This window comes from Hirundo rustica, chromosome 5, assembly GCF_015227805.2.
Source record: "Hirundo rustica isolate bHirRus1 chromosome 5, bHirRus1.pri.v3, whole genome shotgun sequence".
Classification (NCBI taxonomy): Eukaryota; Metazoa; Chordata; class Aves; order Passeriformes; family Hirundinidae; genus Hirundo; species Hirundo rustica.
In genome coordinates this window covers 40,344,144-40,359,350 of record NC_053454.1, presented here as the reverse complement: position 1 = coordinate 40,359,350, position 15,207 = coordinate 40,344,144, and the positions used below count along the sequence as shown (strand labels likewise).

The following is a 15,207-nucleotide window of genomic DNA, read 5'->3' as shown; positions in this document are numbered from 1 at the left end:
ATACGTTTTATTGGGAGCTGAAATCAGTCAATATGCAATGAAGACTTGAGAATGACTTGAATCAAGCTCTAAGGATTTGCCTTTCTGGAATGGCTGTGTTCATACAGTCATCTTGGGGTTAGGGGCAGTTTGGCTCGGGTTGTTGACTGAAAGAAAATGCTGTAGTAAATCTGTCTAGAATGTCTGTAGCTCAGGATCAAGAAGGAGTTACTTCAGGATGCACACAAGCCAAGTGACTCAGATTCACAAAAAATTTGGGAGGTGTTTCAGCTTCAGGGTCTAAGCTGGACCTTATTAAATGTGGAAGCTGTTGTAACCTCATGACTTGTAGGCTGCTGTGAGAATTGAGGTGTGAAATGTTATCATCTGCCGCCATGATTTGCTTTGACTTCCTGCCTGTGTTCTGCTTTAAAATTGAAGGTTTGGTTGCTAAAATACGATCCCAAAGTATGACAGTGACAAGCATATGAATATGTAATAAGTGGTTGAAGAAACAGTTAGAGAGCAATTCCTGAAAGGATTTCCCTATGCTGATCAACGTGAGCTGTTTTAATTAGTGGAGCAGCTGGATTTTAGCTGCTGCTTAACTACATCCTCACTTGTCCAGACAGTGGGAAGTCGCAGTTGTGGCATTCATTTAGTGATGCAGAAACAGACGTCCTCAGAATATTGATGAGGATTGAATTGTCACTGGACTTAATTACTGGTTCAGGATTTCTTGCTTTTGGGGCCGAACCCAAGAGAAAAGTAAAGTTGTATGGGGATAAGTCTTAATTTCTAGATGACCTATCTATACTATTGAGCATGTGATTTCTTAGGTGACTGGATCTTTTTTAGCCTCCTGTACCTGCAGGGCCAGGATAATACCCCATGATCTAGCAGAGAACATGCAAGTGTTCATTTTCTGTGGAGACAGGATGCTGCCAACCATGTTTTTTCTGGTGCTTGTCTGATCTCCTAGTAAGCCAATATGGATGATTGGCACTAACAGGAAAAAAACCTATAAAAAGTGGATCAGCTGATACTGAAGGATGAGAACAGCTGACATGAGGTATAGCCAGCATTTGGTGGTTTACTGTCAGATTAGTGGCAGAGTCATGGACTTAAGGTTTGTTTTGTCAGTGGAGGCTGAGCTGCTTACTGCAAGGACTGCTGCCGGCCTCCCTGTCTGCTCCCATCGCTTCTCCGGTGCCACCCCGGTGCTCGTGTGGCTCTACAGCCAGCTGGAGCAGTTGGTCTGTCTGGCTGAAAACTAATCAGGATATTTGGGATGGGATTCTTTGTTGATAACAAAGTTACCTGGCTAATCCAGCAGACTTGTGACCATGCCAGCACCAAAACAAGTGAGCTGGGGAAGGCAGGAGTACCAGCTGTGCGCTGTTTGGTTCTCTGACCCTTATGGGGAAAGTGCACCTGGAGTCCATGTGCCCTGTCAGCTAACTTACACTATCAGCTAGAGGACTGGGGCTCCTCAGCAGTGGAGGCATTGAAGTGGCTGGCCACTGTGGGTGCATTTTCAGTGTAAATTAACTGCCACAGGGTTAATACAATTCTGTCTACTGCACCCACATCATGAATTTGGGATAGCTGTGAGTCTTCTCTACTAGCTTTAGGAACTTTTTGGTAGAACTAATAAATCTGTCTTTGGCCTGCAGGTGGTGGTAAATCTGATCTTTTGCACCACAGCTCATGTAGCTATAAAGTTACTACCATCTTTATGTAATTCAGTCTGCAGTGAAATAATTTCGGTGACATTTAAAACATTTTGTGCTCGGAGTAATGTCTTCTAATAAGTTTTTGGAATGTTCCACTGTAGTACACTGGCTGTTACAAAGATGGCATGATTTCTAAGGGAACTGAGAGGAATATATGATGCTTTTTATTAAACTAGTGTTTTGCCTTACAGTAATTTTAGCATGAGCTATTTTAAAATTCTGGGCTCACATTCCAAGTCACAAGGCATTAAAAATAGCAAGATTTAATTCCTTTGTGAGTATAAAGCAGGGTCAAACCATCACAATTAGACATATGTTTAACTTTTACACGGGTATGTGAACCTAAGGACTGATACTTTATGAAAAGCTTCATATAACTTGACATAAAGCATTAATTTTGAGGCCTTGGAATAGATGCTTCAGAATATTAATTTTTTTTTAACAAGTGATCATTCCTTTCCATTACTTTGGTTGGCTTTTTTTCCCCTTTAGGCTTTTATGTATGAAAAAAGTGCGATCAGTTTTCCTGTAGACTGTTCATTGTTATGTCAGATATGTTAGATAAAGAAACTAAAGGTCCTGATTCTGATAAGGGCAACAGGCAAAGTGAAGGGCTGCTCAATTCCTGCTGAGAATCCTATGCGAGCCAATAGGAGGGTGTGGAAGTAGGTGATGAAGAGATGCTGGGACAGGCTAGTAGCTTGGGATATCTTTTTTATCCCAAGCAGCATCACAACCTGTAGAGCAGAAGAAGACTGTAGGTAGCCAGGGGAGACCCTCCCCAGACGGCTGTGGGTAAGCTCACAGGGGGGAAGGGGAGGGCACAAGGCAGTCCTGTCTGTGGTCTCCAGAGGCAAGTAAAATCCATCAATCCTCTGCCTGTTTGCACTCAACGGCAGAGCTGCCTCACCTTCAGCCAGCTTGTGGGAATGTGCCCATGAGGTGCCCTCCACTGGGCTGGAGGCTCTGCTGCTCCTGAACCAGCTAAAGGACTGTCTGGGTGAAAAGGTAGCCCAGAATATCTTAGCTTAGGTAGCTGTCCTGTTCTGGGCAGACGTAACTCCCTGTCTGCTCCCTTGGAGATGGCTGTGTGACTTGAGCTTTATTCCACCTAAACAGCACCTTCCCTTCTCTGCTCTGTGAGGACTGCCGAGGTGAGTGATGCTCACACAGTTGCTGTGTTGGGTCAGGAGTCATCCTGCAGGAGCAGCCTTTGAGATACCTGGTAGCTACACTGAAACTGTGTTTGAAGAGAGAGAGTGTTTAGTCGAGGAAGTGTCAAAGCAGAGCCCGTGATGAGGGAGAAACCGTGGTTTATGCGCAGTTAAGTGCGCTTACTGCACTGAACAGTTTACAGCTCTTTGCCCAGTCTACCTTGTGGCAATTTTATTTTCCTAATGCACAGATCTGAAATATGCTTTTGAAGCATTTTCCTCAAGTATTTGTATTTAGAAAACCTATCCTTGAAACCCAGAGTAGAGCTTGCCAGAAAGAGTGAGTAGGTGTTCAACAACTTGAAACACACCACTCCAGGTTCTTTATCTTTCAGAAATGATGACCCATAGGACCCTTTTCATATTGCTGCTGACTTGAAATACCCAACTGCTTTCAGCATTAGCAGGCACAGAAACTTACAGATCACATCTGAACTTAGTGGGTTTTTCTGGGTGGAAAGTGGGTTTTGAGGAGCTGGCAGGGGAAGCTCATCAAAGCTATCGCCTTAGCTGGAAATGAAACAAAGTTTGTGATTTAAATTAACAGTTAGCAAGGTCTAGGATAAATGTGCAGATGTCATAGGAATTGCTCTGTTGTCCGCTCCTGCATGCTAAAAGGAGGGGGGAGGATAACTACTTTGCATCTTTTCTTATTCCATATTAGATATGACTCTGGTGTTGTTGCTGATGTTTATAAGATTCTTTAATACTTTGAAACTTCCTGCTGTCTGCGCGATTTTGTTCCAGTAATACGAGTTTGGACTTTGCTTGTGTATATTGCAGGGTGGCACAGGAGCTGCTGTCTCCCATCCCCACAGCTAGTTATTGTCACACTGTCCCCTCCAGTGCTCTCATGTAATCGTGGCGGGAGTCGCATTTTGGATGGGTTCATTTTGGCTTGGCATGTGCATTTGTGAGGATTTTTTTTCCTGCCTTCTGGTTCATTGCTGTGCCTTATGAACAGGAGAAGGAGGTGGGAAAGAGGCAAGGGCCATGCAGTACAGTAATTGCTGCAGCTCCTACCTCATCAAATTGGAGAATTAAATTTGATTTGGTTATGTTAATTATTTGGATGGCTTGAGAGAAAACATGTCATTAACTGTGGAGCAGAGGAGGTTATTAGTAACCTTATCACTTCTCTCTTTGCAACAGAGAGTAAGAGGCCAGGAATTGCTTCCTATGGAGCAGGGACAGGTAGGCTTAGTATAAGGTCTGGGTAAAATCACCAGCTTCCCCAAGATCAGCGTCTTATTCAAATTACTGGTTTAGTATACAATGAAGTTATGAACTTTGAAGTTCCTTTACAGGGCTTCACAGGGGAAAAAAAATAATGTGTCTACTGTCATTTCCATGTTTTTAAAGGGCTTAAATAATTTTAAGCTAGATGTGAATCAAACTCTCCTAGGGGTAGGAAATGTAGTGCTTTGCCAAAAGGTTGTTGATGGGTGACCTGTTAATGGAAAGTGGAAAAGAAAAACTGTCTTCTAACAGCTTGTTTTGCTGTGAGCTCATAAATTTTCTAATAGAATCATGTTATCCTGGGTTCTAAATTACACATAGTTGAATATTTTAGCTGCCTTGCTGCCCTTGACATATCCATTCTTCAGCTTCACTAGGTTGGTTTCATGAGAGGTTTTACTTCTTTCTTCTTTGCATTTTAACTTTAAAAATGTTTTCTGTGTATCCTTTTTGTCCTCATGCCATATGGAAAGTTTCAATTTGTGTCTATATGATGACTCCTATGATTTCCAGCCAAAAGTACTTGCTTTTATATGAAAGTGTTTATCAGATTCTGAGGCAAATTGCAATGGGTCAAAGGGCTTTTGCCAGTGGAAGAAAGAACTTGTTCCTTTTTGTTCTTACTGATACATGAATGTGCATACTTCATAGATTTCCTAATTTCTGCCTATAAAACTTCAGTAAAACCTGAATTCTTAGTATAGAATCTTATTGCTGCTCCAGAAAATTTAAGATTTGTATTACCAGACTTCAGTCTCCTTCCTGTCTGATGATAAATACGATTAAAACCCTAAAGATAGTAATTATTCAGAAATTAAAACAAAAGAATAAAGCTTCAAAAATGAACATCCAAAAGAAAGAGTCCTGAGATACAAGGAAGTAAGAAAAGGGTCCGGGGTACATCTGTGAGGAACACACAACTAAAAGTGTTTCTTAGAGATAAGGCTGTATTATGATGGGACACTTTGAAGGAAAATTAGAACCCTTTTCTGCTAAAAATGCACAGTGAAATATGACTGATAGAAATGTTTTCTAAAGCAGCTTTGCAAGCAGTGTGGATTGGGGCCAAGCCACATTTGAACTGTTTCTGAAACCAGACAAATAGGCATTGTTTATCCTAGACTAGCCAGACTGTTTCAGAAAACAGTTTCATCAGAGCAACATTGATTTCTAGTCTTAATTAGTTTCCAGAATGACTGTAGAGGGAGGACGTTTTTCATCCACATCCTTTTTGACTGTCTCTCTTCTCTCCTCCAAATCCCCCCACTCTTCATCACACTGGAGCAATTGCAGCCATCATGTGCATATGGAGCTAAACTGAGCCCTGACAGAGTTGGTGTGCTGCACACCAGCAGAGCGAGAACAGACTTAAAATGCTAATGCACCCCCTGTACTAGCATTCCTGCTGATGAAGTCTGGTGCTGGAAGGTTTCTGGAAAAAGCTTGATTAGTATACCTTTGTTTTGTTGTTTAGATACTGTATTAATGTGAACCAGATATTTTCAGCCTTGAAAAAGTCAGTTCAGCACTTCCAGAGGCTTCTCACCAATAAATATTCTTTATCTCCTGTGTTTAAAAGAGAAAAAAAAAAAAAAAAAAAAGAAAAAAGAAAAAAAAAAACTTTTCTGAACTGGTTGGTTGGTTTGTGTTGTTTTAATTTCTCTGTAGCTTAGCACAAAGTGGAAGAATATTTAATGACATGTTCTTCAAATTGCAACATTTCTGAAAGTGATAATCCCAAATTAGATTTGATTTTTACCTGCAGAAATATTAGGGACTGCTGTATCTGTTCAATAGGACATTCAGAGGAGAGGCATCAGAAACCTTAGTCTGAGAAAACAGATGAGTTGGCAAAAGGAAACATTTTTCTGTCGTTGTGTATCAACAAATATTTGGTCATGTTGTCTTTCTAACCCCACCCACAAAGTTATTACTGAAAAATGTTATCTCAACTGGAAGGGAAGACGAGTTGTTAAGAATTGTTAAAAATATTTAGCAAAAGGGTTGTAGGTTTTTACTTCACTGTGTAAGTTTTATATATTTATGAGAATGTTAAGTCATTAAATGCTTATAATCTGTGAATATGCACACCCACATGAGACAGAATGTGAATTTGAAGACAGAATTGAGAGAAATAATGGATTTAATAACTGTCTTTCTATCTTTTCAGAGTCTTGAAGCCAAGCTGTGTAACCTGGTTTTCATTAAAAGGGGTTGAGTATGTTGTGCAGTCCAGGAGTTTTGGACAAATTTCTGTACGATAACAGCGTAGGGGAAAAACAGGCTTGGCAAATCCTTTACAATATGTGGGGAATTTTTACATGATGTTACTTAATTGTTTTCTATTTGAGACGTTAACTATGTTTCATTTTTTTTTTTTTTTTCTTCAATAAGCCAAGGACCCTTGTCATCCATAAGAGCAGCAATCAAGAGATGTAAGTTTACTTTTTCCTTTTTGAGAACTATCATGTTGTAAGATTGCTACATCTTTATTTTTAGTAACAGTTTAACTTGGTATGCAAGAACAAAGTAGCTGTAACTAAGTAAGCAGTAAGCTCAGTGGCTGTAGTTTCTTTCTCTTTCTTTTTAAACTATCTTTTTGTTCCTTCTTTCCAGTTGCTAACGTATTCTTATTTATGCAGTAATGCATCTGTGCACAGATGTGATCCGTCTCTGAAGAGCTTGGGTTAGACATGCCAAATTTTTAGTTCATTTGACAAAATAGAAGTTTATTTTATTTTAGTAGAAATTTGTAGCAACTGGTTAGTCACTGTACTGGGGATAAAATAAAACCCATGTACTAGCCTTGCTTTGGAAAATAAAAGACTGTTTATAAATCCTGAATGAAAGTACAAACTCCTCTTCCCTGATTTCAGCATTTAAGTTGTTTTCCTCTTTCCCTGCTCATGATGTTTCCAGGCCAAGAGTTTCTTCAGATGCATCTTTCAAAGTGTTTTATGCTGTTACTTTCTTCCCTTTTTCAGTTTTATTTCCTTTCTGTCCATGACTTTAATTTCATGTTAATGAAACAACCCTCAGGATTCTGCTATGGGGAAAAATAAATTAGTGTATGTAGTACTGATTTGTTTCTCCTGGACCTATTAGTCAGGGACTCATTAGTGTGGATTAGATTGGAGGTAGTGAAAGGGCACCATGAAAGCTTTACTCAGGGCGAGTCTGCATGATGGTGTCGTTAAAATGCAACACTTTATTTGTGCTGTTGCTGCCACAGATGGAAACTGGAAAACAGAGAGCACCAAATCACAGAGGGCCTTTTGTGGTGGAGTCAGAAATTGATTCAGACTGCCTAAGCCCCAGTACCTTGCCAAACTGAGAAATCATCTAAGAGATCATTAAGCATTTGATATCTATGTTTTTGAAAATGTAGTAGCAAGTGATTCTTTGTTTTGAGGGCATAATCACGTAAAAATCCAGTCAAGAAGCTGTGGCTCATGTTATTTACTTATTAACATGTGAATAACTGTGATAAAATATAAGTACCATGTGAATTATTCAGATAATAAGCTAGCAAAATAATATCCCTGTACATAGCAAGGCATTGTATATGAAAATGTAGCTTTTTGTATGCCAGTACCCAGTGCTGTTAGGATGGACCTATATTACAATGGACACGCAATAATTCCTAACTCCCCTTGCCATTAATCTGGAAAAAGTAAGATGTTCTCTGGACAAGTGTACTTCCCTAACAGAGTTAGAAATCTGTCTTTTTTAATCCCTGATTCTTTGGACTCTTACTCTCAAATTTTCAAGAAATATGGTAAATACGTACAGGGTTTCAACTTACCCACGTGTGGAAAATGCTGTATATCACTTTGTTTTGATAAGTATCTCCATTTCTTGTGGCCAGAGAGAAAGAGGATTTATTTTACTTTGGTGCCCTGACCACAACTCCAGGTAGAAAAATGGTGTCATTTTCAGTTTTCTGACCGCTCCATAGGGTTCAGAAAAGTGAGCCCAATGTAACTTGAAGGAAGCAAGCATGTGAACATGGGATTGTTAAGGAGTAATCTTTTGATCTCAACTCTTAAAAAGTTACCCCAGGATCTTTAATGATGGTCTCAGGCCTGGACACACCATTCTTATCCAGCTCCCACTCAAAGCAGTGAAACTACTTCCATTGATGCCAGCACAGCAACATGCACGAGAATGCCAAAGAAAGTAGAAAGAGGCAAACCAAATGCTGCAGCAGTGAGACAAACAGGGGAACACTGTTTTCACTTGCTTCTCCATGCTTTCAGACCAGGATGTTGTTAGGAATCAGTGCTTAGGAATCAGACAGAAGCAAGTCTCTTGTCCTAAAATTGGAAAAACCTGTGGGCTTGTTCTATTCTCATTCTGTCCTAAGTAAATACATGGCTGAATGAAGTATATGTAACAGCTTGGATGCACTCTGTGTCTGTGGCTTTCCATTTGGCAGTTTTGCAGCCATTTTTGGCTATGGGGTTTGTTTGTTTTGCTTGGGGGCTTCCTAGGTTCTTTTGGCTCCCATTTTTTCCCAACCAGATCAATTCCATGACCTCATTCTCTTCCCCATCTGCACAAACATTTGGGCTGGCATAATGCAAGGAATGGTGCAGAGGCAGGAACATACAGCCCAAAGAAAGGTGTAGGAAGGAGTGAAGTGTTTTCATAAATCGTGATTGTCAAATTTGAGTGAAACTACAGGCTTGCTCTAAGGGTGTAATTAGGAGGATTTTATTCAGCAGCAATACCAGGCTCTATGGTGCCTAACAGTTAGATCAGCTGTGAAAAGGGTATAGAGGATTACCCTGAGAGTGAGAAGAGGAATCTCTGTTACCCCCCTGGGTTACTTTTTTTTTATTGGTTCCCTCCCTGGAGTTGCACAAAGAACTGGAGCCAGGAGACAAAAGCAGGAAAGAGACTGCTGTTGGGGGTGGCATGTTCCTTCCCCTGTGCTGCTGGTGGTCTGAGCCCAAGGTGAGCAGGCTGAGGGAGGTAAGACAAAAACTTACAGACAGTGGTTATTGTTTTATCACTGTGAACTCATTGTGGGGTCACATGGGTGCTAACATTCATTCAAGGGGGATCAAAAATCTGTGTTTGGAAGGGGAATTGGGCATCACCATCTCTTTAGCTACATTCAGGCACTAAATCGACCCAGCTGTAATGTCAGACAATCTAATACTTCCCTGAGGTGCCTGGAAACAGAACCAGGAAAGGAGCAAGACTCCCCCTTGTGCCAAGAAACAGTTTGGGAGAAAACTCTGTTATTGCAGAGATGCATGAAAATTTCCAATTAGTTTAAACCTCCGCATTTTTTCTTCACAACTTTTCTATACAGAAGTAGTCTAATCAGATGTTAGGTGAAATCAAGGCTTTTTTTTCTGGCGTTGGCTTGAGGATTATCAGATTGTTTTAGAGTTCCCTGAAGAAGGACCTCTCCAGTCATGTAACACCTTTGATATTTCAAAGACCACAAGCGTGGCCTCTTTCATGGGAACATTCTGTCAGTTCTTCAAACTGCATTACTTTGTAAGTAAGGGAGGGAGTGTTTGCCCACCTTTGAGATACTGTAATGAGTAACCTTTATTCCTAGGCATCTGTATAGTGAAACAAGTAACTTCTTAGTCTAATAGTCTTCATATTTCATAGGTTTGGAAGAAATGTCTAGCCTGTTTTTAGAAAGCTTGAAAGAAGGTGTGTTTTTAAATGTTAGTGCATCCTTGTTGTAGAAAGGGTTGGCCTATTTGAGGCTATCTTTCCAATCTTTAATGCAAAATTAAACTTGCTTTTAAAACACTATGCAATGACAAAACTGTTCAGTATTTCATACGGATTTGCTAATGGAAGCACACAAATATTTTTATGGAGTGTATACATTGTGGAAGCACTCAGTGATCACAACAGAACCTTATCTCTGAGCAGATCTGTGATAACTTCAGTTGTCTTTGTATTGCCTTAAAAAGTTGCCTGAAAGACTGTAATTTCTAGCCCAGCTCTCTTCCAAAGGCTCAAATCTGCATGTCAGACTTCTATTGCCACCAGCTTGTCTGTAGCGTCGAAGTTTATGGGTTTGTGGTATAATGGTCGTTGTACTTATACAGGTGTTTTGATCCCGCAGCTTAAAATACCCCCTGCACCATAGTCTGTATGTGTTTTAAACAAATGACATATTAAGTACACTTGAAAGGTAGGACCCTGAGAAGAAACAGGAGAGGAAAAAATTTGAAATGTAAGTGTGTAGCACAAATAGAATATCCTTTGCCTCCACACATTTAAAAATAATTGGAGAAAGCCCACTAAATAGTTCTTCTAAGTAATAAGTACAAAAGAAGGACATATAAGTAACTGATCTGCCCCCTGTTTACAATATTACCATTAATCCTTTATGGTGTATGAGGTTAAACACATTTAGATGCCTCATTGACACTAGTTGATAAAGTGCCTCATTGGCAGTAACAGAAATAAATAGTTACAATGGTATGAGTCGATTTGATTCCCACCCGCCCCCCACAAGACCAATAAAGTTATAAGAAGAAAAAGTGAGGTTTTTATGCACTGATATTTTCCTCTTCTCCCCCTTCTGAAGCTACTTTGCTTGTTTTATTTAAATACCCCTAAGCAAAGCTTCTGGAAATGTTAGTGATTCTCACTCTGAGCATTTCTTACTCTTGAAGTTGAGAAACCAACTGTATTCAGTTGTCAGTGTATAAACCAGCACTGAAATACATTTCCATTGACTCCCCTGATGGAAGAGAGGTTTTTTAAATCTTAAAACTGTCATAACTTGAAATGTGAGGGAAAAAATTAATAGTATGCTTTTTCAAGACAATCCACAAAGGGAAAGAAGAATGGACTTAAAGGATCGAAAGACCACAGGGCCAGAAAAATGGCTGCAGTTTTTTTTCCTGTGTTCTTTTAAGTCACGTGTGTACTATATTTTAACAATTCATGTCGTCTTTCATGCACTTTTTAATTTAAATTCATTTCTTTGAAATAGTGAAGGAATAAAAGCTGTTAAAGTCTGGGGACAAGGATTATTTAGAAAGTTTGTATTTTCCTTAGCATTTGTGGAATACATGAGAGCAGAAGATTCAGTAGCTTTCATCTCTGTTTCTACTGTGGATTTAAGTCCTCTTAAGAGCCTCCAAAACAAAATGTTCTAAAAGTGTGGTTGTAAAATATTGGGACAGCAAAAGTAGAGGAGATGTTGACAGAAGAAGGGAAGACCTTTGCCAGTGTCATTAAAAAATAAATGTTTATATTAAATGTTTATTCCCATGGAAGTAACTTGATTCCATTAATGCTTGAGAGAATTTTTTTTCCAGAAAAATGAGTACATTCTGAAAATCAACATGATGGCTTAGGCATTAGTCCTTTTAAGGGGACATATTTATATATATCGACTAGTAAAGTTATTTTTATATAAATATTTTAAATGTATTGTTTTCAAAAGAGTTTGTGTACTTGAATTTTGGAGCTTGATGCCTCACTGGATTTTTTTTTTTTTTTTTTTTTTTTTTTTTTTTTTTTTTTTTGCCTGTGTTAAGAAAGGAAAAAGGTCTTTCAGGCTTTTTATAGGTTTTTCCTGTTTATTAACTTTGATAAATAGAAGCACATTTAGAGTCTCACAGGAAGAAAGAGCTTGTTGAATTTATCCAGAAATTAAGAAATAGTGAAGTAAGGTGACAGGTTTATCAATTCAGTTTTACATTCCTCATTAACTAGGTTTTATTTCTCCTGCCTTTATCATTGGAATTGAGCTATAACCCAAGCCATTGCATTGACTGCATTTACCAAAAGAACACTTTTTCTTCCATCATCTTTGCAAAAGTAATCTTGGATTTGAGTGGTCTGAGTCAGTTTGGGGTTTTTTTCCTCTAATGTGTGTGTTGAGATCTCTGAAGAAGAAAGCAAAGACAAGGTGTTTATTTACTTTGTCAAACAATTTTTACAGAACTGATTTAGATGTGAAATTATTTGAGCAAGATTTGAAATCTTGGTGGGATCAACCTGCCTGCTTATATGTGTGGAAGGTGAGAGTATAAATTACAGGATCCCAACTTCTTTGCACCTGTATCAAGTCCTCAGTGTAAATTATTGTTTTTGGAAAGGAGAAAAGACAGACCCAAATAAACCAGAATTTTAAACTAGAAAAAGCATGCAAAGAGATTTGATTTCCCTCTCATAATTCCCACTGTGTTTCCTTGTTGAGCCATACAGTGGATATTTCCATGTTCAGTTATATTCTTCATGGTTCATTTACTGCCAGGAAAACTATTAAGCAGCCACTGTTAAAATTGGCATGTGACTAGAAATAAAACGTATTTTTATTTTCATTTTTACGACACTATGTTGTGAATAGACATTACTGTTATCTCCTTACAACACTGGCACGTGCACTATTCTTGCATGACTAACCCATTTGATCACGGCTTCTGGCGTCTGAAGCCTTGGTTTGTTCTCCTTCAGCTCCTCTTTGTCTTCTGTAACCCCTTCTTTTTTTCCTCTAGCACTCATGAATAGTGCACATCCAAAATGCCCTGTCGAAGAGGTATGTCTGACACAGCACTGCAACTCCTCAATCAAGTATGCTTTGCTGATTTCGGCTAATGATGCTGTGATGTTGCACAATAAGATGCTACTGCTTCCTTAAATTGCACTTGCTCTGCAAAAATTTTTCCCTTGAATAACTTGTTTTTCTCTCTAAAGAAATCCAAATGAAAATGCAATGGGGCCATTTAAAAAAAAAATTTGAATGTAAATATGGCAAAACCAGAAAAATTAAGAGGTCAGGATTTGCTTATTTTATGGAACTTAAAACACATGGTTTGAAAAAAAAAAGTTTCTGACTCTTAATCACGAAGTGATTTAAACTAGCAAATATCTAGCTGGTAACATTTAATATTTTCTTTTTACATGAAGAGCGTGAAATATCTTTTTAGGTTCTGTGCCTTAGTACCTTTCCCTTCTATAAAACAAACAGAAAGAGGCATTAAATAAGACTAAAGAGTGCATCTCAGAAATTATCCATCAAAAGGAATAGCCTGATATGTTTAGCACTTCTTTTTGTTTAATTCATGTATTGTTTTAATGAAAGGAAAAGAAGTTTCTACTCTAGGGTCCCCACAATGCAGAATATAGAAAGGTGTAGGCATGAGGAAGACAGGACAGGACCAACTCTCTTGGTGGTAACTTGGACACAGAGAGACTTAAAATTATTATGAAACTCTACTCTGAATATTTAAAAAACTTCCCATATTTCACACAAATTTTTTTTTTAAACTTGGCCAGTCTTAAAATCTGGGGTTTAGGATAAGATGCTCTATGTTCTGCATTTCATTGATAGTGGACTTAAGGGCTCTGCTATTATCCTCATATTGTTGTGACAGTATATTTTAACCTCTTCAAAACTTTTGTTTCTTTTCTTTAAATAGCTTCTCGGACCTCTAGCCATAGTGATCAACAGAGGGATAGAAGGTATGATGCTCTTATTTATATTGCAATTAGGTGTTACTGTAAAACTTGTTAGATTGTGTCACAATATTACTTCTTATGGCTTTCTCCTCTAGTTTATTTTTTCCCTGCTCTTTATCCTTAGTTTGTACTTGGAAAAATATAGAATACTTTGATTTTTAAGCATGATAGGTTAAGAGTTTGAGGAATTCTCTCATCAACTTTTGTGTGTCCTCAAAAAGGGAATGCAACCAACCATCAAACCTCTGCAGAACTGTTTTATTTTCCTGACATCTATGTATGGGATCACTTCACAATGAAAATAAGCACACTTTCAAGCCTCTTTTCAGTTTCTCAAAGGGTATTGAGAAAGGAGGTCACCAACCTGGATAGCTGGTGAACTGAGTCTGCCATTATTTTTGATGTGAAGGATTTTTTTTAAATTGTTTTTAAAATAGTTTTAGAAGCTATGCTTCTGCAGCTTTATTTCTGTCAGGAGACAGAAGCTTCTGTAAGCAGATGCTTTATCTACTCACAAAAGTTCCTTTAAAAGTGGAAGATTTGTGAGATTCTGGATGGATCAGTGGTGCTGCAGGGACCATGGCCAGGGAGCACGGGCCACTCCTGCAGCTGATGCTCTAAAAGAGCTGGTACAGTGATAAACTAGGGGTGCTACCTGTGGGTCCTTCACTGTCATGGAAGTCTCTGTGGTACTGGGTGATAGAAGCAAATAGGCCCTGTCCCAAAGGCCTTGTGAGGCTTGCTCTGCCCCACTTTAGCACCCTGGAGGGTTTCCCTTGGGATCTGAGAATACACAAGTTTTTAGGTATCCAGCCAAGAAGCAGTTTTAACTACTCTACTGTTTTCAGATTGTAGCAGGCTAAGGGCAGAGACGTGATTAGTTCTCATTATCCTGTGAAGACTAAGACTTCTGCCATCTAATTGAGTTACACTTGGGTTTAAGTACTTTAGGCAGTTAAGTTATTTCACTGAAGCAAATAAACCTACTTTTTGGCTAAGGCATTTAATTAAGGACTTTGAATGGAAGCCTAAGTGTTTGATAGGAGGGTCAGGTAAGTTGCTTTGAAATCACAGAAAGACACCTTTAGTTAAATCAAAAAGACCTGAGCTATTTTTATTTCCTGTTCCTGGAAAACCTTGGACTGTTATACTTGAGAGAACTATTTGTAAATTTTTTAGGTAATTATTCCCCTTTGCCTTCATTTCTAGGCGTCCTGAAATTACAATAGTTGCTGCTGAACCCCTCCGGCCATCCTCCTGGTTTCCAGGTGCAAGTCCTGTCACTCCTCAAGGATTAGGATTTCCTTCTGCTTCATCTCATGCTCAGTGGAGGAGAAATGAGCATCTTCCAGCTGAGGTGAGTGTGAATTTACATGAGGCATCATTTGATTAACAAAGATAAAAAGCTCATGAGATTAGAGGGGAGCAGTTTTTGCTTGCTCAGACTTCCATCACATTGAGTAGAAGACTATGACAGTGTTCTTTTCCCCTGTATATGTTATTTTTTTAAATTCATATGCCAGGGTTTTTTTTAAGAAGTATCATATCTGGATGTACCTTAATATTTATCTCTCTGTATT

The 15,207-nt window shown here is 38.8% G+C and overlaps 1 protein-coding gene across 4 annotated transcripts in view; it reads left to right on the top strand.

Annotated features, from left to right (window-relative positions):
* Positions 1-15,207, top strand: part of SH3D19 (SH3 domain containing 19) — a 93,763-nt gene that overhangs the window by 33,866 nt on the left and 44,690 nt on the right. For 2 of the 4 annotated variants that reach the window (XM_040064794.2, XM_040064793.1), the window contains exons 3-5: positions 6,563-6,603; positions 13,588-13,630; positions 14,837-14,984. In XM_040064794.2, the coding sequence (XP_039920728.1) occupies positions 6,563-6,603; positions 13,588-13,630; positions 14,837-14,984 (232 nt within the window). Of the gene's footprint in view, positions 1-6,562; positions 6,604-9,109; positions 9,128-12,663; positions 12,705-13,587; positions 13,631-14,836; positions 14,985-15,207 lie in introns of those variants that run through there. The other 2 variants (XM_040064795.1, XM_040064796.2) reach the window with 2 other exon arrangements.